This window comes from Ammodytes marinus (genome assembly GCF_949987685.1).
Source record: "Ammodytes marinus genome assembly, chromosome: 5".
In the NCBI taxonomy this organism is placed as follows: domain Eukaryota; kingdom Metazoa; phylum Chordata; class Actinopteri; order Uranoscopiformes; family Ammodytidae; genus Ammodytes; species Ammodytes marinus.
Genome location: NC_137234.1, coordinates 3,323,854 through 3,348,853, shown reverse-complemented (window position 1 = coordinate 3,348,853; position 25,000 = coordinate 3,323,854). Strand labels below are relative to the sequence as shown.

General features: G+C 41.4%; 2 protein-coding genes across 4 annotated transcripts in view; both read left to right on the top strand.

Annotated features, from left to right (window-relative positions):
• The window catches only part of ftsj1 (FtsJ RNA 2'-O-methyltransferase 1), a 12,980-nt gene extending 11,270 nt beyond the window's left edge, over nt 1–1,710 (top strand). The window contains exons 10-11 of the mRNA XM_080027609.1: nt 302–405; nt 835–1,710. Of these exons, the coding sequence (XP_079883735.1) occupies nt 302–405; nt 835–1,011 (281 nt within the window). The 3' untranslated portion in view covers nt 1,012–1,710. The remainder of the gene's footprint in view (nt 1–301; nt 406–834) is intronic.
• Nucleotides 1,711–2,576: 866 nt separating this feature from the next.
• Nucleotides 2,577–25,000, top strand: part of LOC307250473 (bromodomain-containing protein 1-like) — a 32,853-nt gene continuing 10,429 nt past the window's right edge. The window contains exons 1-14 of one of the 3 annotated variants that reach the window (XM_080027579.1): nt 2,577–2,858; nt 7,223–7,368; nt 8,275–8,400; nt 9,215–9,382; nt 10,450–10,566; nt 11,488–12,404; nt 12,757–12,919; nt 13,770–13,898; nt 16,952–17,080; nt 18,201–18,280; nt 19,148–19,380; nt 19,882–20,002; nt 22,374–22,561; nt 24,018–24,536. In XM_080027579.1, the coding sequence (XP_079883705.1) occupies nt 7,246–7,368; nt 8,275–8,400; nt 9,215–9,382; nt 10,450–10,566; nt 11,488–12,404; nt 12,757–12,919; nt 13,770–13,898; nt 16,952–17,080; nt 18,201–18,280; nt 19,148–19,380; nt 19,882–20,002; nt 22,374–22,561; nt 24,018–24,536 (3,013 nt within the window). In that variant the 5' untranslated portion in view covers nt 2,577–2,858; nt 7,223–7,245. Of the gene's footprint in view, nt 2,859–7,222; nt 7,369–8,274; nt 8,401–9,214; nt 9,383–10,449; nt 10,567–11,487; nt 12,405–12,756; nt 12,971–13,769; nt 13,899–16,951; nt 17,081–18,200; nt 18,281–19,147; nt 19,381–19,881; nt 20,003–22,373; nt 22,562–24,017; nt 24,537–25,000 lie in introns of all 3 variants that reach the window. The other 2 variants (XM_080027578.1, XM_080027577.1) reach the window with 2 other exon arrangements.

The window sequence follows — 25,000 nt, the reverse complement described above, 5'->3', positions numbered from 1 at the left end:
GACAGACAGACAGACAAAAAATGTGTGCTATATCACATAGCTACTGTCTGAGAATGTACATTTCTTCCAAAGTTAAATTAATGAGATTTCAAAAAATATATATATTTATTTTGAAATCGGAGTTTCAATCCGATATGTAGATTGGCCCTATAGATAGACAGACAGACAGACAGACAGACAGACAGACAGACAGACAAATAGATAGATAGACAGACAGACAAATAGATAGACAGACAGACAGACAGACAGACAGACAGACAGACAGACAGATAGTAATGATTCTGTTCTCTCTCTCTTTCAGACGTGGACTTTAACCAGTTGGAAGGTCCAAACCGTGTGATCGTTCCGTTCTTAGCCTGTGGAGATCTCAGCGCCTTCGACTCAGACAAGACCTACCCACTGCAGGTGACTGATGATACTCAATAATAATAAGATTAACAATATGCACATTTCAATATATGTACCTCTTTCATACCGTTTGGTTTTGCCTTACCTGTAATTACCATGTCATTTTTACGATTGAATAATGTTATGGTTTATTAATGAAGTAATTCACGGATTTCACTTGGATTTTAAGGGGAGAATGAATGAACAAATTAAGAAATTGTGATATATTATACTATTTATAAAAGATAATCTGCACAATTTAGGAGTTTTAAAGGTGAAAGTGTCTGTTTTTTTTTTTGAAAATTCAGTGGTAAATGAGTGAGGACCTAGGTTTTCATGTTGAAAATGAATGCTTTCATTTATAATTTGTTGCCCTCCCTCCCCCACACACAAACACAATCTCACACTTGTTTTTTTCATTGTTTATTTTTTTTACTTCCCCTCTAGCTGGATGGTGATAAAGAGTACCAGTACACGCCCCCCACCCAGCCGCCTATCCGCCCCCCCTACCAACAGGCCTGTCACCTCCGCAAACACAACCTGCTCTCTAGAGAGGACGCCCAGTCACCGTGTCCCAACCAGAGTCAAGAAGACCAGACAACTACCTCCACCGAGTCCACATAAAACGTTACCCTGTCAATGGAGTTGTAGATTGAGGAGTTATCGTTAAAGGCCTACTTCACCGGTTTGAATATGAAGGTGTATTGAATTCTGAGATCCTATGTAGTATAAATGTGCAAAAAAAATTGAAATCGGTTCATCCAAGCCTGAGAAAAGGCAGAACGAGTGTTTTTTTTAACCCTATATTTCTCTTTCTCGTGACATCACAGAAAGAGAAATATAGGGTTAAAAAAACTTACTTTGTAAATATTACTGTGATGTCTTTTACTGTGTCTTTTTTTTGCACATTTATACTACATAGGATCTCAGAATTCAATACACCTTCATATTCAAACCGGTGAAGTAGGTCTTTAAAAATGGTGTCAGTGATTCTGGAGAACGCTTGTTGTCAAAATCAGTGAATATCTCCTCATTATCTGTCTCTGCTACCTGTCTGTACTGTGTGTGTGTGTGTGCGCTGGAAAACAAATCCGGTGTTGGTAATACACAGCCTAGGCTCTGTATACATAAGCATGTTGCAAGCTAAAGTGTTGAGTGTTTTTGACAACAAGCGTTCTCCAGAATCACTGACTCCTACATAGATATACAGAGATGGGTTCACCTTGAATTTATCTCTGTACTACATGTTTTTTTTTAATCCAATTGGATAAATATATGTTTTTATTGTTTTGTCTGATTTTATGTGCAAGAATTTGTGACAGATCCTTCATATTTTAAACATTCGTATTGTCAAAATAAAAATGTCCTTCTTGGAACCAGCGTCTTCGTCTAACTGAATTGCGATTGATTAATGATTACCATTTTGCTGCTGACTTTTTAGTTTGGGAGCCCATGACCATGTAGGCCTATACACTGTTATTTCCTACTTACCTGCCTGGGTTAAAGCTATAGTGTGTAACTTTTTGTCATATAAATGAATGTCGGTTTAAACATTCAAGCCATTGCCAAATGAGTTGAAACAAAGTTGATTAAGCCTATTATCAGCTCCACAAAACTCTCTCTATTTCTCAGTATGGCAGCGTTTACAAACTGGTGTGTGTGTGTGTGTGTCCCAGACACTGGTGCAGGAGCTCAGAAAAATTCCTACGAAGAGCCCAAAACATGTTTCATTTGTTGATTCTACGGGTAAGAAAAAACCTGGACGTACAGCAGAAGGTATAACATCCATCTATTTCTATATAGATGTAGTGAGTGTTCTTTTATTTTATTTTTAAAGATATTTTTTGGGTATTTTTATGCTTTATTGATAGTGTAGAGACAGAGTTGAAATGGGAGTGACATGCAGAGAACGACCGCGGGCTGGAATCGAACCCGGGTCCGCTGCTGGCCGAGGCCCATGGGGGGGGGACGCCCTACCAACTGAGCTAAGGGCGCCCCCATGAGTGTTCTTTTCTGCAAGGATTCAGAAGAACCATAGACTGTATAATATTTTTTTAAATAATAAAAAAAAAAAAGTCAGAACCACCAACTCGACGTAAAACCGTCCGGGGCCTGCTTTTCCTGTGTGCGTGATTACGTCATGACGCAAATCCCCACACAGCCGCATTGTTGTTGGGGGAAGAGAGAGACGCTCGGGCAGCTGCTGAGTGTGTCCTGCCACTCTGCCAAACTGTAAACTCCTAAAAACAGTCCCGCTATCGACCGGTAACGACCCCAAACGGTAATATACTGCAGCTGAAATCGGTACCGTAACCCTGGAAAAGTGTCGCCGGTTGCTAAGTGAAAGCCTCGGTCGGAGCGCGAGCCACCGAAGCACTGAATGTGGATTTAACCGCCGCTCTCCGCTCCGCTTTGCAGGCCGCGCCGCCATTGCTGCTGTTTTTAAAAGCTGAATTCGTGAAAAATTACAGGTAAGTTCAGCCTTATTATGGCCTTGGTAGTTTACTATAAGACCCAACTTCATTCTGGACTGTTTAAAATGTGAGATTTATCCACGTTTCTGTGTGAAAAAAGCCCTTTTCACCGATCGAGGCAGTGTCTTGTTGTGTTGGTCGCCATGTTTCCTCCCTTCCCTTCCTGCCTCTTGTCCTTTTAACGGATCTGTGTTCATTTGAACGCTTCCAATCTGTTCGAATTACAAGCACAGTCCGTTGGGGTTTGGTTGAGTTCACCTAGCAGACATAGCGTAAAAAAACCCGGACTTTAACGATGATTTTCAACGACATCCAGCGATCGGCGGCTCCACTCGGGCTCATGTAGCCGACCCAAGCTGCTCTGAGGGCGGCGTAGAGAGGCTACTGCTCCCCGCTCATGGCTCTCATTCATCCAGTGGAGGGATTTTACAGTGGGGTCCGTTTCCACCCCGCTCTAGCGTTACTGCAGCCGGCTCGGGGCGTACCGATCCTTTTTAAATACACGCTAAGCTACACACACACACACACACACACACACACACACACACTGGGGGCGCTACACATTTAAACTGTGTGCCTGTCACTATCTAATTTAATTGTGCAGTATGTTTTAACGTGCAAAGGATTTCCCTTGGTGAATTGGTGCATATGGTAAATTAGCTAAACACATAGACAATGCACGTCTAAAAGCATGTATTGCAAAGTCAACATCGTAAACATTGCATTTCCCGATATGAAATATGATATAACATGAGCAAGGATGTATCTGTTTCTCTACAAGCAGTGCAGTAGTGTGCAAAGTAGCTATACATGATCCTATAAATACAAGCTACACACACACACACACACACACACACACACACACACACACACACACACACACACACACACAGGGGCTTTACATTTTAAAAGCTGCCGGCTGAACGTCATGTGTGCCTGTCAGAATCAGTTTATTGATACACTGGTGCAAACAGAAAACAGTGCGAACAATTTGATCATAAAACACAAGGAAAAAGTAAGTAATTCCCACTGCAAAGACAAAAACACAACTAGAACATTTCGCAATCAGACAGCTGACATAATGTACACAATGTGCTTTTTTCACTATGAAAGATTTGTGCATGAGTGAGCAAGATTATTGGCTGTTTGAAGTGTAACACTATACAAGTGCAATGTGCAAAAGATGAATGAATGGAACCTGGATCCCTGTAAAGTTGACCAGTTTAAAACGTTGCTGTAGACTCACTTTTTGTTGCATTGGCCTTTAACACAAGTTGAGACTTTCACACTTGTATCTTGTTTTTTTTTAAATATAATTGTTTGGCATTTTCAAGCTTTATTAGACAGTACAGAGTTGAAATGGGGAGATATAGAGAGATAGATAGAGAGAGAGAGAGAGAGAGAGGGGGGGGGGGGGGTGACCTGCAGTAAAGGTCCACGGTCGGATTTGAACCCGCGACCACTGCAATGAAGGCCGGAGCCAATATGGTACGCGCTCTATCCACTACACCACCGGAGCAGCCCCAAAGTTTAGTATTGTATCTTGTACAGCACTTTGGTCGACTGATGTTGTTTTTAAAGTTGCTATAGAAATAAATTTGACTGTATGTGACTGTGAGGGTGTAATTGTAGTTGCACGCTGCTGTTACTGTTTTGAGTTTTGCGCAGAGGAACAACAGTTACAATTGACTTTATTGACCAAGTGTGTGGCAGCATGAGAGTGATTTTGGTCTTCAGTAGCACTATGCAGTTATATAGAGTAGGGCTCAGCAATGAATGGAAACAGACACTCACAGAACCTTTTAATCTGTCCCATGGCAGTTATGTTGTTGTTTTTTAAATTATGTTTATGCTTTCTTCACTGTGTGTGTGTGTGTGTGTGTGTGTGTGTGTGTGTGTGTGTGTGTGTGTGTGTGTGTGTGTGTGTGTGTGTGTGTGTGTGTGTGTGTGTGTGTGTGTGTGTGTGTGTGTGTGTGTGTGTGTGTGTGTGTGTGAGAGAGAGTGTCACTGTGTGTGTGTGTGTGTGTGTGTGAGAGAGAGTGTCACTGTGTGTGTGTGTGTTCATATACTTGGAAACATACTGCCACGTGTGTTGTTTTTATCTTATTTTCACATGAACATACTCACAATATTTGAAGATATTCTGGTTATTCCTTCTTTACAAATGGCAGTTTTTAAGTTAATTCATTTGCAAGAAGAAATGCAACTTATTTATTTTCTACGGTTTTAGCAAACTCGATTTTTTCTTTAAAATTGAAATGTGCTTTCAGTTAAAAACATTCAATACCATAAATAGTTAAAGGTGCAGTGTGTACAATTTTGGGTTTTATTTCCTAGCAGATTTTGTAGAAAGTAATTATAATATCCATAAGTACATTTAATTTACTGCATAATAGCTGAAAAAATAGTTTTGAATTCTTTTTTTCCCTTAGAAAGGGTCTCATATATGTCCATATTTCTGCATATTTTGGACCAAGGCCTAGTGCCGCCATATTGAAAGTGTCATAGTTGGAATGTCATCAGGTGCATTGTTTAAAATGTAGAATTGTTCTTGTCCTTGAAGACCACTGTAGCTTCTGTTATTATTCTAAAGGGGTGGGGTTACCCAGGGAGCGTTGCATTCTAGAACTTTGTAGAACTTTCTTGATGATGTCATATTACACACTGCACCTTTAACCTTTTTTTTGTTATTTTTTGTAATCAAATTTATATATATTTATACGACGTATGCACCTTTTCATTTGAAAAAATATCCCAGATATAATCATTGAGCATATTTACTGTATCAACCTTGTCAGTCAACTATGAGGACAGAAAGCTAAATAATCGTTCATTAATCGCAATCGAGGTAAAATGTTCAATTAATCGTGATTTGTATTTGAGGTCAAATCGCCCAGCGCTGATATACAATGCATTGGACAGAGGATACACACACACACACACACACACACACACACACACACACACACACACACACACACACACACACACCGATAGGTCTGTAACAATTCTCATAACATTTTTATTTAATAGTCGGTACCATTTGTGATTATTGATTAATCCATCCATCCAAATGTATTCCAGACATGCTGTAGGTTCGGCACCGGGTATTAGCAGGGTGTGTTTGTTCTTTATGAGAGTCTGACGGTTACATTCAGTTTATTGAGTGTTTTTCACAATTAAATATGACAACTGAACTAACATGACTTGTCTTTAAAGGAATACTTCTCCCATACGGAACCAGCGTTCTATCATTATAAAATCGCTATTATAATATAATGAATGAGGTTTTTCTTCCCTCAGTCTTCCCAGTTGTCCTGTTAATCCTAACCCTACATTTTACCATGTGTGATGTCACGCTAGTAAAATGTAGGGTTAGACAGTGAGACCATAAAACACTCTTTCTGCCTTTTTTCTCAGGCTAGAATGAACCGATTTCTAAATTGTTTGCACATTTATACTACATAGGATCTCAGAGTTCAATACACTTTCATATTTCCACTTGTGAATTAGGTCTTAAATCTAACAGTTCCTAATTTAAATAAGGAAGCTTGAGTTGTGTGTATTTTATTTTATATGTATTGCTCTGGTCATCTTTAGACTATGAGAAACCGGAAGCGATGTCGACATTCTTGCGTAAACACTTTTAACTGCCCAACATTCTTCTTCCTGTAAGACAGCACTGAGGGTTAAGACTGTCAATCATTATTCCTGTTACACACACACACATACACACACACACACACACACATATACACAGACACATGCATGCAGACACACATACACATGCATGCAGACACACACACACACATACATGCACACAGACACATGCACGCAGACACACACATGCATGCAGACACACACACATGCATGCAGACACACACACACACACATACACATGCATGCAGACACACGCACACATACATGCACACATGCACATGCACGCAGACATACACACACACACACCTACCTCTGCGGTCTGGTTTCTGCTGAGTTATGGTATAAGCATTGTCGTTTTTGTTTTGCCGTTGCATCCACAATATCACACAAGCTACATATTTTGGACCAATGTTGAAAGTGTCATAGTTGGAATGTCATCAGGTGCATTGTTTAAAATTTAGAATTGTTCTTGTCCTTGAAGGCCACTGTAGCTTCTGTTACCCAGGGAGGTTGGGGTTACCCAGGGAGCGTTGCATTCTAGAACTTTGTAGAACTTACTTGATGATGTCATATTACACACTGCACTTTTTAAACTGCTGTTCCATTTTCAGGGTGATTACGAAAATATTTATAATTAATACATTCAATAATATATATATTGTGCATTCTGTAAGACTGTTGTTTCTTATGTCCATCTCCAGGGTGTTTCCGCTCCGGCCTCCCGATGAAGAAGAAGGCTCGACACCACCGTCCGGCCGTGCTGAAGAGAGACTCGTCCCCGATCAAACCCTCCGCTAACCGGGAGACGCTCACCTACGCACAGGCACAGAGGATGGTGGAGCTGGAGGTAGGTACTGTCTGTCTGTCTGTCTGTCTGTCTGTCTGTCTGTCTGTCTGTCTGTCTGTCTGTCTGTCTGTCTGTCTGTCTGTCTGTCTGTCTATCCGTCTGTCTGTCTGTCTGTCTGTCTGTCTATCTATCTATCCGTCTGTGTGTCTGTCTGTCTGTCTGTCTGTCTGTCTGTGTACTGCACATATGACATCTATTGCATCATGTCCGTCCTGGGAGAGGGATCGCTTCCTCTGTCACTATCTCACTCACACACAAACGCACACACACATACACACACATACACACACACACACACACACACACACACACACACACACACACACACACACACACACACACACACACACACACACACACACACAAACGCACACACACACAGATCCCTTCCTTTGTCAACTCTCCCTGAGATTCCTCAATTAAATAAAAAAAATCCAGATAAAGGGTTCTTATTAGGAGTTTTTTCTCAGCCGAGCTAAGGGCAGAAGGTGTGATAGATAGATAGACAGACAGACAGATAGATAGATAGATAGACAGACACACAGATAGATAGATAGATAGACACACAGACACACAGACAGACACACAGATAGATAGATAGATAGATAGATAGATAGATAGATAGATAGATAGATAGATAGACAGACACACAGATAGATAGATAGATAGACACACAGACACACAGACAGACACACAGATAGATAGATAGATAGATAGATAGATAGATAGATAGATAGATAGATAGATAGATAGACAGACACACAGATAGATAGATAGATAGATAGACAGACAGACACACAGATAGCTAGAGGGTGTCATACTGTATGGAATGTAAAGCCCACTGAGGCATATGTCCATTGGTGATATTGGGCTGTATATAAATAAAGCTGATCCGTCTTGCTGCAGGTTGACGGGCGCGTGCACCGGCTCAGCATCCTGGACAAGATGGACGTGATCGGAGAGGACGACCCAACAGCTCAGGAGATACTGGAGTGCAACAGCAACAAGGAGAACAATGACAAGCCACAGCAGGTCAGAACCGTCTGTCTGTCTGTCTGTCTGTCTGTCTGTCTGTCTGTCTGTCTGTCTGTCTGTGTGTGTGTGTCTGTGTGAATCTTTTTGGAATCCCAAGATTCGATTCCGATTATTATTTGGGTCGTAATTTGATTCAAAATCGTTTCTGGATTCAGTTCCAAAGAGGATTTCAGGATGGAATCCAGGTCACTGTGTGCTAAGGGGCGTTGTGGCAAATGATGGCATGAAAGCAAGTTAAAGTCCATATCTTGTATATCCTAATTCAAGTCTAGTTTAAAGGTGCAGTGTGTAATATGACATCATCAAGTAAGTTCTAGAAAGTTCTAGAATGCAACACTCCCTGGGTAACCTTTCCCTTTAGAATAATAACAGAAGCTACAGTGGCCTTCAAGGACAAGAACAATTCTAAATTTTAAACAATGCACCTGATGACATTCCAACTATGACACTTTCAAGATGGCGGCACTAGGCTTTGGTCCAAAATATGCAGAAATATGGACATATATGAGACCCTTTCTAAGGGAAAAAATAATAATGCAATACATTTTTTTCAGCTATTATGCACTAAATTAAATGTACTTATGGATATTATAATTACTTTCTACAAAATCTGCTAGGAAATAAAACCCAAAATTCTACACACTGCAGGTTTAATGTGAAACTTGTAATGCATTATAGTTAGGCATTATTTAAATTTCTTTTATCGATTTTTTTAAAATTATGAATCGATTCAAATTCGCAGAAGATGGGAATCCCGTGGCAAAAACATATTCCACGTGCTGACATATATTATTCCCCTCCCACCCTCCAGGTCCTGGTTCGATCCGTGCGGCTCAAAAACAGCCAGCAGAAGAAGAACGCCGCACTCACCACGGCAACAACAACAACAACAACGCACGCCGGAGGCACCGTGGCAACGCAGGGCAGCAGCGCCATAGCAACTCACCACGGCAACGCCAGCGGTCTGTTGGAAGCTAAGGTGCATTGACCTATTATGTTATTTATGTGTACAACCTCCTTGTTAGTTAAAACATTGCTTAGGTCCCACTGTTTTTTGCATTGGCCTATAACACAAGTTCAGCTTTTGGGTAAATTCTGTCTGTCTGTCTGTCTGTCTGTCTCTCTCTGTCTCTGTCTTTTTTTTTTTACTTTTTTTTTTTATGGTTTTACCAATTTTTTCATACAGACAAAAAAAAAACAGAATAAGTAGACACATACAATACATACACAACCCCTTCCCCAGTGTTTCCCACAGAATTTTTTGAAAGTGTGGGGGGGGACCCCGACCCCCCTAGGAGGGTCCGGGGGTATGCTCCCCCGGAAGAAAATGTTGTACCTTTTAAATGTTAAATGCATCAATCTGGTGTACTTTGAGGAACACTATTCCTATATAAATGGTGATTAAGATGGAGTTTAACACACTTATCAATGGTTAATGAATAAATAATTTTCTATGATACACATTTGCGCCATCAAAAAAATGAAGCAAAGGTGGTGGTTACCTGTGGTTCAAAAGAGTGAACACAAGCGCCCTTTTGTTTTATTAGATTGTTGAATTACTAGTACTCAAATAACTGTGACTACAATCACGAAGGATAGCTCACAATATTCTTTTTCTTAAAAAGCAAATGCTATTATCTGTGCAGGGATCTTTACTCAAAGTAAAAGTCGCTACATACATCAAAAAAAAAGTAAAAAAAAAAAAAAATTAAAGTGTGGCGGGGCAAAATGAAAGTGTGGCGGCCCGCCACGGAATGATACATTAGTGGGAAACACTGCCTTCCCCCCTCCCCCCTCCGCCCTCCGCCCTCCCCCCTCCCTCACATAAACAGACAAGAAAATAAAAATAAGCAAATAAGACAAAATGATTAATTCCGTCTTTTTAAATGCTGCTCATTTTATAACGGTGCGTTTTTATTAATACATTTTATTCTTAGTCGTATTTTTTTTTACTCTGTTTTCATTTTCTCTATGCACATTGTAAAGCTCTCTGTGACCCTGTCTGTGAAACGCGCTTCATAAATACACTTTACTACTAACTTTAAGGTGAGGACGGTGGAGTACAACCTGCCCGTGGTCCCGCGCAGACACACAGCGTATTATAAATACACTGAGCGGACGGAGGAGGAGCTGGATGAAGAGGTGGAATATGACATGGATGAGGTACGTTTTAAATACCGGACCTTACTGGAATACTTGCTTTTCTCATATTTAAGTAGCTACGAGGAACTTTTAAATATTTCTGAAACAGTCTAATTTTTCTAATAAGACACCAGTCTGGATTTTTCTTAAATCTTCATCTCTACATTACTTAATGAAAATGCTATTTAATGACAAAAAATGTATTTGAATTTGGTAGAAATGTCTTCAGTAGTTTATATTATAAAACCTAAATGTTCATTTTACTCAAACATATGCCTATAAATAGTAAAACGAAAGACACTTAACATTTGGAGTGGTCTCTTAATTTTTTTCGGAGCTGTACTCTATTATAAAAAGGGTGGCTTAAATCCAGCGATCTGATTGGTTCCTACCTGTTGTATAATAAGGGACATATACATAACAGGCTATGACGTAATAACATTCCTATCTATCCTACCCATGAATATGCACTGTCCCTAACAAAACAAAATAAATAAATAAATAATAATAATATTCTATCCTATCCATTAATATGCACTGTCCCTAATAAAAATAAAAATAATAATGAAATAAATAAATAATATTAACATCCCTTTCTATCCTATCCTACCCATTAATATGCACTGTCCCTAACAAAACAAAATAAATAAATAATATATTCTATTCTACCTATCCATGAATATGCACTGTCCCTAATAAAAATTAAAATAATAATGAAATAAATAAAAATAAGGGTTAGATGCACTGTCCCTAACAAAAATTTATAAATAAATAATAATAATATTCTATCCTATCCATTAAAATGCACTGTCCCTAACAAAACAAAATAAATAAATAAAAATATTCTATCCATGAATATGCACTGTCCCTAATAAAAATAAAAATAATAATGAAATAAATAATAATAATAACAGCATCCCTTTCTCTCCCACCCTCTCCCAGGAGGACTACGCGTGGCTGGAGCTGATCAACGAGAAGCGTAAGAGCGAGGGCTGCAGCCAGGTGTCCCACAACCTGTTTGAGTTCCTGATGGACCGCTTTGAGAAGGAATCCTTCGCCGCCACGCAGGGCCAGACCGGCCAGCAGTCTCTCGTGGACGAGGATGCCGTCTGCTGCGTGTGCATGGACGGGGACGGCGCCGACAGCAACGTCATCTTGTTCTGCGACTCCTGCAACATCGCCGTGCACCAGGAGTGTTACGGCGTCCCTTACGTCCCCGAGGGCCAGTGGCTGTGTCGGCATTGCTTGCAGTGTTCGTCGCGTCCGGCCGAGTGCGTCTTCTGCCCGAATAAAGGCGGCGCTCTGAAGAAAACCGACGACGACAGATGGGGCCATGTGGCGTGCGCTCTGTGGGTCCCCGAGGTGGGATTCTCCGACACGGTTTTCATAGAGCCGATAGACGGGGTGCGAAACATCCCGCCCGCGCGCTGGAAGCTAACGTGCTACCTGTGCAAAGAGAAAGGGGCCGGCGCGTGTATCCAGTGCGATAAAATCAACTGCTACGCGGCTTTCCACGTTAGCTGCGCCCAACAAGCCGGGCTGTATATGAGGATGGAGCCTGTGAAAGAGGTGACGACGTCCGGAGCTGCTACGTTTTCAGTGAAAAAGACGGCCTATTGCTGCAGCCACACCCCCGAAGGCTGCGATCGTAGGCCCCTAAATGTCTACCAGGAGGCGCCCCATCATAATAATCACAACCATCACCCTAAGAATGGAGCGCTGCATAGCAAGAGGGGTGAACACAAGAGGGGGAAAGCACGCGCTAAAACATGGTGCAGGAAGAAGAGCAAGAGAGTGGCAGAGACGGAGCCGGAGAAAGAGACGCAGAGCAACGCAGGGCCCAGTATCACAGCCTCAAGGTGAGACAGCAGGAACAACTACAACTACCATGATGCAACTGTGATATGGTGGAGTCAGTAATTCAGGAGAATGGTTGTTGTTTAAATCACTTTTTGTCAAAATCAGTGAATATCTCCTCACGAAGCACTTCCTGTCCGAACTGGGTGTTTTGCAGCTGAAAAAAATTCAAAGCCTACGCTCTGTAAATTGGCATGTAAACAAAGTGGCCCACTGTGACTAGCAACATCCCCGTTTACTGCTGTGTGTTTTTGCAAAACGTGAGATATTCACTGATTTGACAACAAGTGTTCTCCAGAACTATCCGTTTTTTATTATTATTAATGTAAATGTTGTTTCTCCCGGTTGTCCCAGCCTGGACACCATTCTGAACCAGGTGGCGGTGCAGAGGAAGAGACCGTTCGTGGCTCACGTCCTGAGCTACTGGGTCCAGAAGAGACAGAGCAGGAACAACGTGCCTCTGATCCGCAGGCTGCAGGCAAACCCCCAGCCGCCCAAAGCCCCCGCCAAGCCCATGGTAAGACTGCAGCCAAACCCCCAGCCACCTATAGCCCCCGCCAAGCCCATGGTGAGAGATGAGCACGGATGGTTTTACTATATGTTAAACACTCTTTCTGCCTTTTCTCAGGCTAGGATGAACCGATTTCTAAAAATGTTGCACATTTATACGACATAGGATCTCAGAGTTCAATACACCTTCATATTCCCACCGGTGAAGTAGGTCTTTAAGGTACCGATCAGCTGATAGCATACACATTACACGTTACATTTGAACTTATAGATATCATCATGAAACCTTTCCAGTTGATTACTTAAAATTTAGCAAAAGACAAATTGCGATAATGGCTGTTTAAAGATGGTTACATAGGGGAAATATACAGACGCAAACAAACAAGGTTTAGTCAAATAAACACTTAAACGTTCACTTTGGACCTCTGATTTATACTAGTATGAAAGAAAGACTTGTTATGGAAGATAAATAGAAAGAAATCGCAAAATTGACCAGTTTTTCAATGTTTTTGCCTGTAGTTTCTCACCCTAACAGAAGTGTGTGTGTGTGTGTGTGTGTGTGTGTGTGTGTGTGTGTGTGTGTGTGTGTGTGTGTGTGTGTGTGTGTGTGTGTGTGTGTGTGTGTGTGTGTGTGTGTGTGTGTGTGTGTGTGTGTGTGTGTGTGTGTGTGTGTGTGTGTGTGTGTGTGTGTGTGTGTGTGTGTGTGTGTGTGTGTGTGTGTCCTTGTGTGTGTGTGTGTGTGTGTGTGTCTCTTTGTGTGTGTGTGTGTGTGTCTCCTTGTGTGTGTGTGTCTCTCCTTGTGTGTGTGTGTGTCTCTCCTTGTGTGTGTCTCTCCTTGTGTGTGTGTGTGTGTTTAGGACCGAGCGGAGACCAACGCGGCGCTGAAGGAGCAGCTGAAGGAATGGCATCGTCTGCGTCACGACCTGGAGAGAGCAAGGCTGCTGCTGGAGCTGATCAGGAAGAGAGAGAAGCTCAAGAGGGAGGAGGTACATCTAATACATCTATATCTATGTATATCTATATATCTATACTGTGCATAGATATCTATACCTATGACTGGTAGTGTGTAGTAATAGTAAAGTAATAGTGAGAGTGTTTAAACTGCTGGAGCTGATCAGGAAGAGAGAGAAGCTCAAGAGGGAGGAGGTACACTGATACATATAATACATCTATATCTATGTATACCTATATATCTATACTGTGCATATATATCTCTATCTATGACCGATAGTGTGTAGTAATAGTAAAGTAATAGTGAGAGTATTTAAACTGCTGGAGCTGATCAGGAAGAGAGAGAAGCTCAAGAGGGAGGAGGTACGCTGATACATCTAATACATCTATATCTATGTATATATATATATATCTATACTGTGCATATATATCTATACCTATGACTGGTAGTGTGTAGTAATAGTAAAGTAATAGTGAGAGTGTTTAAACTGCTGGAGCTGATCAGGAAGAGAGAGAAGCTCAAGAGGGAGGAGGTACATCTAATACATCTACAGTATCTCACAAAAGTGAGTACACCCCTAACATTTCTTCAAATATTTCATTATATATTTCCATGCGACAACACTGAATAAATGACACTTTGATACAATGTCAAGTAGTCAGTGTACAGCTTGTATAACAGTGTAAATTTACTGTCCCCTCAAAATAACTCGACACACAGCCATTAATGTCTAAACTGCTGGCAACAAAAGTGAGTACACCCCTAAGACATTTTTTTCCAAATTGGGCCCAAAGTGTCAATATTTTGTTTTGCCATCATTATTTTCTAGCACTGCCTTAACCCTCTTGGGCATGTAGTTCACTAGAGCTTCACAGGTTGCAACTGGAACCCTCTTCTACCCATTCATGACGACATCAAGGAGCTGGTGGATATTAGAGTCCTTGCGCTCCTCCATCTCCCGTTTTAGGATGCCCCAAAGATGCTCAATAGGGTTTAAGACTGGAGACATGCTTGGCCAGTCCATAGCCTTTACCCTCAGCTTCTTTAGCAAGCCAGTGGTCGTTCGGAGGGGTGTTTGGGGTCGTTATCATGTTGCAGTACTGCCCTGCGGCCCAGTTTATGAAGGGAGGGGATCATGCTCTGCTTCAGTATGTCACAGTACATGTTAGAATTCAATGAACTGTAGATCCCCAGTGCTGGCAGCACTCATGCAGCCCCAGACCATGACACTCCAACCACCATGCTTGACTCTAGGCAAGACACACTTGTCTTTGTACTCCTCACCTGGTTGCCGCTCCACACTCTTAACACCATCTGAACCAAATAAATGTATTTTGGTCTCATCAGACCACAGGACATGGTTGCAGTAATCCATGTCTGTAGTCTGTTTGTCTTCAGCAAACTTTTTGTGGGGTTTCTTGTGCATCATCTTTAGAATAGGCTTCCTTCTGGTATGACAGCCATGCAGACCAGTATGATGCAGAGTGCGGCGTATGGTATGAGCACTGACAGGTTGACCCCCCACCCCTTCAAGCCCTTCAGCAATGCTGGCAGCACTCATACGTCTATTTTCCAAAGCCAACCTCTGTGTACGACGCTGACCATGTGCACTCAAACTTCGTAAACTGGGCCGCAGGGTGGTATTGCAACATGATAACGACCCCAAACACACCTCCAAGACGACCAGTGGCTTGCTAAAAAAGCTGAGGGTAAAGGTTATGGCCTGGCCAAGCATGTCTCCAGACCTACACCCTATTGAGCATCTTTGGGGCATCCTCAAACAGAAGGTGGAGGAGCGCAAGGTCTTTAATATCCACCAGCTCTGTGATGCTGTCATAAATGGGTGGAAGAGGGTTCCAGTTGCAACCTGTGAAGCTCTAGTGAACTACATGCCCAAGAGGGTTAAGGCAGTGCTGGAAAATAATGGTGGCCACACAAAATATTTACACTTTGGGCCCAATTTGTAAATTTTTTCTAAGGGGTGTACTCACTTTTGTTGCCAACAGTTTAGACATTAATGGCTGTGTGTCGAGTTATTTTGAGGGGACAGTAAATTTACACTGTTATATAAGCTGTACACTGACTACTTTACATTGTATCAAAGTGTCATTTCTTCAGTGTTGTCGCATGGAAAGATATAAAGAAAAATGTGAAGAAATGTGAGGGGTGTACTCACTTTTGTGAGATACTGTATGTCTATATCTATGACTGATAGTGACAATGCACGGCCCAGTATCACAACGTTAAGTTAGGCAGCAGGGAACTACAACTCCCACCATGCATCTGTGATATATTATCTGGAAGAGAGAGAAACTCAAGAGGGAAGAAGTAACTGACCAGAGCTCACATCTAATCTATAAATACATCTATTAGATCTAGCCATATATATCTACAGTATGACTGATGGTGACAACAGAGGGCCCAGTATCACAAAAAAAATAGGTGTTAATTCACAGCCTAGGCTCTGTAAACTGCAGGGTTCAATTCAGCTATAATGTAATCATATAGGACTATTGGCTTTGTGTCCATTCTATCCATTTTCTATAGAATATGCAATGTGGTGCTTTTCGTAAACTTTTTAACGTTTTATCCTATGTATTTTTATCATTGTATCTTGTCCTCTTGATGTTTAATCCCATGTTAAAGGTGCAGTGTGTAATATGACATCATCAAGAAAGTTCTACAAAGTTCTAGAATGCAACGCTCCCTGGGTAACCCCAACCCTTTAGAATAATAACAGAAGCTACAGTGGCCTTCAAGGACAAGAACTATTCTTAATTTTAAACAATGCACCTGATGACATTCCAACTATGACACTTTCAAGATGGCGGCACTAGGCCTTGGTCCAAAATATGCAGAAATATGGACATATATGAGACCCTTTCTAAGGAAACAAATTAATAATTCAAAAAAAAAATCAGCTATTATGCACTAAATTAAATGTACTTATGGATATTATAATTACTTTCTACAAAATCTGCTCGGAAATAAAACCCAAAATTCTACACACTGCAGGTTTAATGTTTCTTTTGTACATTGTCCCTGTTTTAAATAAAGTTCCATTAAATTCCATTCCCCTGTGTCCAGATGAAGCAGCAGCAGGCGGCCTTGGAGGTGCAGCTCACTCCCTTTAACATCCTGCTCAGAGCGGTTCTGTCTCAGCTGCAGGAGAAAGACCAGTACAACATCTACGCTCAGCCCGTCAGCGTCAAGGAGGTACCATCAGCTTTATATATATTTTTTTTTAAACCTTTATTTCTACAGGTATATCCCATTGAGACCGAAGACTCTTTTGCAAGGGAGACCTGTTTTCCTTTCCCACGTTACCATTCACACTCACATTCATACACCGATAGCAGGCTAACTATCGACATTCACACGAGGTAAGGTGGGTGAAGTGTCTTGCCCAAGGACACAACAACCATGACACAGGTGGCAGGGCGGGGATCGAACCTCCAACCCTTTGATCATCAGCCGACCCGCTCTACCACCTGAGCCACAGTCGCCCAATATACCTCTATTATAACACTGTAATATTCTACCGTTTATATCACTCTATTATAACACTGTCTGTTTATCACTGTGTTCTAAAACTGTTGGTCATGAAAATTCCTGGAAAAGTTGTGAAATAAAAAAATAAAATAAATGTTTCAGAAAACAGTATGCAAAATAATTCCTAGAATTGCTGTTGTGTAAAATCTAGTGCACAGTTCACTGCACTGTGTGTGATCAGTTAAACTTTAATACTAGTATGCCGTGATACACATTGGGATGCAGCTAGTTTGCAGTTTTTCTGAAAGAGTGAGTAAAGTTCATTCAATTCAACAGTCAGCAGTTTGCTTACCTGCAAGAATTTGAAGCGCTTGTTTCATATTTTATGGCTTTCAAACGACAGATATATAACACAAGAGTAAACGTAGCAATCGCCTCATTATTGAGCCGTTTCATAGTGAAGCAGACCTACTTTCAGCTACTTCAATAAGTTTATTGAAATAGGGTCAAATGACATTGGAAAATCATTGGTTAAAGGTGCTACGAGGAACTTTTAAATATTTCTGAAACAGTCTAATTTTTCCTCTGATGATCATGCATTACATGTAACAAACGAGACCATCAGTGCAAAGATTAAAGAATGCTATTTCTATATAGTTTTTCTCTATGCCTTTGTCATGGGTATACGCTCACCCAGGAACAACAGCTGGCGTGGTAAAAACACTACCACTTTATTCCAAGAATTAACACAAACTGAAAGTTCCTCAGAGCACCTTTTAAAATGCTTGTGAACCCTGGCTTTCCTATCCATTATTAATCTCCAACGTGTCTCTGTCCCCTTCAGGTTCCAGATTACCTGGACGTCATCAAGAACCCCATGGACTTCTCCACCATGAGGAAACGCATCGACGCTCACGAGTACAGGTAAAACCCTGCTCTTTATTTCAGATCTGAAGGCTTTTCTCTTTGCCTCAAAACCTATAAGTTTTTTTTCCCACTTGTTTTTATTGTTTTTTAATGTAATTTATTTTAACTTTTTTTATTTATTTTTTTATTATTATTCTTCCGGACAGTTACACACAATACACAATTTTCTCTTTGACATATTCATACATATTACTTTGTGTTATCGTTCGAAGGGTGACGGAAGAAGACAAAGGCTTATCAGGTCCCGCCCCCACTGCCATAAGATTCAGATACACAGATACTGATACAGTTAGAAGATGCATTCCAATACACAGACAATTTTAGCTCTCCTTATTCCTTGCCAGTGTACAACAGACATGTTTTCCATTTTCCATTTTAAACAAATTTGTCTGTCCAGGTTCCTAGAAATAATTTTGTTTTGAAATATGATGATAAAATTACTGAAACTACACAGTGCACCTTTTTAAATGTAATCTTAGTATTTTATTACGTCTTATTTTTTGTATTTTATGCCCATGTAAGGCATTTTGAATGACCTTGCATCTGAATTGTGCTTTCTAAATAAACCTGAAAAGCCAGGGGAGGGCTCCGAAACTACACAGTGCACCTTTTTAAATTTAATGTTAGTAATTTCTTATGTCTTAATGTATTTGTATAATGTATCAATACAGATAATTTGTTTTCTTTTATTTTTATTTTTTGTGAAAACATAATTTGTTTATTGTATTTCCATGCTTTTCATTTTGTTTTGTATGTTTGATATGTCTGAAATAAATTGAATCAAATCAAATCAAAATGTTATGCCCCTGTAAAGTGTCTGAATTGTGCCATATAAATAAACCTTTCTTTCCTATGCCTATACAGGAGCTTAGAAGACTTCGAGAGTGACTTCGACCTTGTGATCTCCAACTGCCTGAAGTACAACAGTAAAGATAACTTCTTCTACAAGGCGGGGCAGCGGATGCAGGACCACGGCGGAGTGATACTGCGACGCGCACGCCGAGAGGCCGAGCGCATCGGCTTTGATTTCCCCAGCGGCTTGCACCTGCCCCAGGCCCCCAAACTAGAGCCGCCGCCCCCTTTCTCCTGGGAGGACGGTGAGTTGATAAATAGGTGCTGATTTCAACACTAAAAATATCGGTCGGATCTAGTAGACATCAGGGTATTTTCAAGCATACTGAATCGACCACAAGAACCTTTTTTCTACCATACTCAATAGCAGGAAGTAGGGGGATTGGAACAGAGGTGTATGTTAGTGTTGGGTGATATCCAATTTTTTATCCCTTTTTAAACTTTCCCCAAATTCTCCCCATCTGTGTGCAAACAATTAGAATAAAATACAAATTACAAAAAATATATTAAAAAAAATAGAAATGAAAAAGGATAAATAAAATAGATTACATTTTTTTTTTAAATTATTATTAAAAAAATATATAAAAAAAGAATACAAAAATTTTAAAAAGAAAATAATAATTAAAGAAGATGAATAAAAATAGGGAAAGATAAAACTATTTATTTAAAAATTAAAAATAATAAATTCTAACCTGTGTTCCCCCCCCCCCCCCAGTGAATTCTAACCTGTGTTCCCCCCCCCCCAGTGGACCGCGTGCTGTCCCCGTCCTACCGGCGCTCTACCCCTCCGGAGCGTTACCTTGGTGATCTGCTGGAGAGGCTGGACCAGAGCACAGCCATGAAGCACAGCCCCTCACGCAGCCGCAGGTTAGAGACACGCCTACACACCCCTCACCCCCCCTTTAAATGACACGCACCTCACCCCCCTTTAAATGACACGCCCCTCACCCCCCTTTAAATGACACGCACCTCACTCCCCTTTAAATGACACGCACCTCACTCCCCTTTAAATGACACGCACCTCACCCCCCTTTAAATGACACGCACCTCACTCACTTTAACATGTTTTATCTCTGTTCCTGTTTGGTTTACACAGTGGGTGAAAGTCATATTTTACATTCGCTTTTCTAATGTCTATTCTGTACTTGATGTATGTTAATCTTGATGTACAGCTCTGGAAAAAAATAAGAGACCATCTCGACATTACTCAATGGAAATGCTCTAGTCTAAATGATAATATTCTTATTGTGAATTTGGTAGAAATGTTGTCAGTAGCAGGGTTCGACATAACGTATAGCCCGATGGCCCGGGGCCAGTAAAATCATATGCAGGGCAAGTTGATTGGCCAGTCACTGTCCCGCCCGGGCCAGTGACTGGCCAATCACAGTTCAGTATCTTTTTGTAGACTACATCATGGTTCATTGAAATGCGCGTTCAGAGTCGTAATGAAAGCAGTGTTTATTTAAGACTCAATATAATAAACCTAATATAAAATATATTTTTGAATGAAAGGCCAGTGGACAACCGATGCGTGGGCGTTTTGACAGGCGGAGCAACAAGCGGTTGCACTCTCCTTCGCTCCGTTGGCAGAGCTGCCTACCGTCCGCCTGCGAGTCGACAAATCAATCGACTTACTCTGCCCCCTTTCTTTCTTCCCACAGCAGAGGTTGAGGTGCAGAAAATGATAACTGCGCTTTTCCTTTATCTGCCGCCGTAATGTTACAGTATTTGCATCCAAGCCCCAATGGTAATACAAATGAGAGGCGTTATTTAAACGCTGTGAATGCGTCTCCGGTGATTGTGTCGGTTGTAGACAGAAACGAACGGAGGGACTCCGCTCACTGTACAGTTCCTATAGTCGCGCAGTTTGGCACTGTGTTTTCAGGCTCGAGACATTCAATCAGATCGCGGAAGTCTTTCCCATTGAAATCGCTAACGGGGAGAATATCCCCGGTTATTATTTTAGCCACAAACCACAGTTCATCTGCGCGGCGGCTCACTCGCTGGCGAGATCACACGGTGAAACGCTGCTGTGATCGGACGAAGGCATTGTGTGTTTCTAAGGTGATTTAACGTCGAGCGTTTAACTTATGCTGCATATTTTGCACTGCATTGTTTTTTATCAATAGTTTGAAAAAATGGTCCCACACCGGACTCTTATGTGAAGCTGACACTTCATGGAGAAGTGACACTCCTGCAGCGCGCTCACGACCAGACGTGAACTCACATACACGGTGAAATCTCCCATTAAAAAAACGGCATAACCCACTGATTTTCGGATTTCTATTCTATTTTTAAAGTCAACTTGAGTGCAAGTGGAAAACCGGTCATTCGGTCGACACATTCACATCCCTAATGCATATAGAGAAAGTAATAAAAACAGCCTACCACACCACAAAGAATGATCAGACCTTCATCTCTTTTTTTTTTTTTTTTATGTTTGAACATGACTTCTGCAGGTGAACTATTCATTAAACTGCCCAAATTCAAGAATAACAACAACCTTCAAACTACTGGACTTTAAAATACTGGCCGACTCTTTCAACATACTTTCAGTTGTAGGCTTCTAATTCAATATGTTTGCCTGGTTTTATATTATGTATATGAGCAATATCAACATTTCATATAATTAACTAAAAGAAAAATAACCAAATCTAAAGGGAATATCTATACTGTTACAGAATAGATATTCCCTTTAGATCTGGTTATCTTTCTTTATTTTTCTAATACAGGTATTATAATTATTGACACTAAATTATGAAGAAAAAAAAAGTGTGTGCAGGGCCAGTGAAAATATACAAGGGGCCAGTAAAACTCAGATCCACTGGCCCGGCGGGCCAGTAGGAAAAAAAAGTTATGTTGAACCCTGAGTAGTTTATAGTACAAAAACCAAAATGTTCATTCTGCTCAAACATATGCCTATCAATAGTAAAAACGGATATGGAGTGGTGTCTTAATTTTTTCCAGAGCTGTTATTGTACGCCCCTGTAAAGCACTTTGAATGGCCTCGTGTCTGTATTGTGCTATAGAAATACACTTGCCTTGCCTTGTCTTACAGCACAGAAACATGACCACCTACTCATGCTTTCAACCAACAGCAGAATTATTAATAAAATCTAGAATCTTGAATCACCTGACTCCGTTCTCTCTTACCTATTGTATGCCCCTGTAAAGCACTTTGAATGGCCTGAATGTGTCTGAATTGTGCTGTAGAAATAGACTTGCCTTTTCCTTACAGGCTCAAGGCCCTGAAGAGACACATCGCCGAGGTCCGGACAGAGATCAGCCTTAAGAAGAACGCCCTCCCCCTCACCACGGCAACACAGCAGCCTGTAGCCACGGAGACTAGCCCCTCCCCCATCCACACCCACACACAGCCAACCCCCCCCTCTGAGCCAGAGATGACACCACTACCTGAAACTAAAGGTGAGTTACACACTATCCCTGCGTTCTAAATCGCATACTATTTCTTTGTACTATACATCAGGTCGGCAATACGTCATCTGGACGGAACTCTCGTGACCACGCCCCCTTTGGGGGGAAAACAATGCACAGCGCTCCATTCACTTTGTATTGAATGACACCCGTATTCGGCAAACAAACTTAATAAAAACGTAATACGACATGCCTTTCACTAATACACGTTACTTTCTTTAAAGCCACGGCTCTTGTCTGTCTATACGGGCTGTTTTGGTGAAAAAGTATTGAGTAATTTTCAATATCGAGACAAAACTCTTAACTAATGTATGCTGAATGCTAGGCTAATGTTAGCCTTCTGCTGTAGGCTAACCATAGGCTAACCCTCACGGACGGGAAAAAACACCTCAATATTGAAAATTACTCAATAATTTTTCACAAAAACAGCTCGTATGGACAGACAAGAGTCGTGGCTTTAAAGAAAGTAACGTTTTTTTCTTAAATGGATGTTTGATTAAATTTTAATTAAGTTTGTTTGCAGAAGACAGGTCTCCTTCAATACAAAGTGGATGGAGCGCTGTTCAATGTTTTCCCCCCAAAGGGGGCGTGGCCTGATTGCCGACCTGATGTATTCTACATACTACATTTGATAATAAAAAAAATCTAGTTAGCATGCAGTAGGCATACACTTGGGACATACTTATTTATTTCATCATAACATTGTGCCTTGATCTCGCCTCTTGCTTTTGTATCCATCACGTCCCTCAAATATTTTAAAGCTATAGTGCGTAACTTATGTTGCCCCCCTTGAGGAATTCTGAGTAATTACAACAACACTGTCTATGCATCTACATGAGGTAAAGCCTTCAGTTTTTTCTCAGCGGTACAATCAACAACTGAAACATTTCTTGGGATTTTTTTGAGCCCCTGTGGCAACTTTGTGTCAACCCCTTTTGCGATGCCTCGAATGTGATTGACATTCATTAAAGGTGCAGTGTGTAATATGACATCATCAAGAAAGTTCTACAAAGTTCTAGAATGCAACGCTCCCTGGGTAACCCCAACCCTTTCGAATAATAACAGAAGCTACAGTGGCCTTCAAGGACAAGAACAATTCTAAATTTTAAACAATGCACCTAATGACATTCCAACTATGACACTTTCAAGATGGCGGCACTAGGACATGGTCCAAAATATGCAGAAATATGGACGTATATGAGACCCTTTCTAAGGGAAAAATAAATAATTAAAAACATTTTTTTCAGCTATTATGCACTAAATTAAATGTACTTATGGATATTATAATTACTTTCTACAAAATCTGCTAGGAAATAAAACCCAAAATTCTACACACTGCAGGTTTAACATGAAAAAGTTACGCACTATGCCTTTAAAAATCTGAAATGTTGCTATGTGAAGTATTGTATGTTTGAGTTGACATGTGTCATCTTCCCGACCATCTCAGCAGCAGTCGTTGCCAAGGAGACGCCGTTGCCGACGCTGGAGCTCTTAACGACGCTATCTCATCTCCACACATCGCCTAGCAACCCGGACCTGGAACACACTCCTATGGAACTGGACACACACACACACGCAGACACACACGCCGACACACACACTGATACACACATAGACACAGAAAAACACACTGACACAAAAACAGACACACACACTGAAAAACACACTAACACACACACAGACGCACACACTAACACGCATACAGAAACACACGCAGAAACACACGCACACACAGACACACACACGTCTACCTCAGTGCCCGCTGTCCCCCCCAACGGGCTCCTTAAAGACCCCCCTCTACGTATCAACGGGAACCTGCACACACACACCTCTATCGCCAGCGGCAACAACAACCGACGGACGAACGGTCAGTTCCGTAAGTCAAAGAGCGCCAGCCCTCAGAAACCAGCCAAGACCAGGGAGGGCAAAGCTGGGACAACACCGCTGCCCCCATCCCCCTCGCTAGGTGAGCTCCCCAGTAACATCACATCAGCTGATAGCATAGACAGGGGCGACTGTGGCTCAGGTGGTAGAGCGGGTCGGCCAATGATCGAAGGGTTGGCGGTTCGATTCCCGCCCTGCCACTTGTGTCATGGTTGTTGTGTCCTTGGGCAAGACACTTCACCCACCTTGCCTCGTGTGAATGTGCATGACTGACTGCTGTATGTTTGAGGTGGTGGTCGGAGGGGCCGTAGGCGCTGAATGGCAGCCACGCTTCCGCCACCGGTATGACTGTGTGTGAATGAATGGAACCTGGAACCCTGTAAAGCGCTTTGAGTGCCTAGAAAAGAGCTATATAAATCCAATCCGTTATTATTTTTAATATTAATGTATTGTAATGTAATTTAATTAAATGTAATGTAATTGTCATCATCATCATCTTCAACCGCTTATCCGAAATCGGGTCGCAGGGGCAGCAGCTTGAGCAGG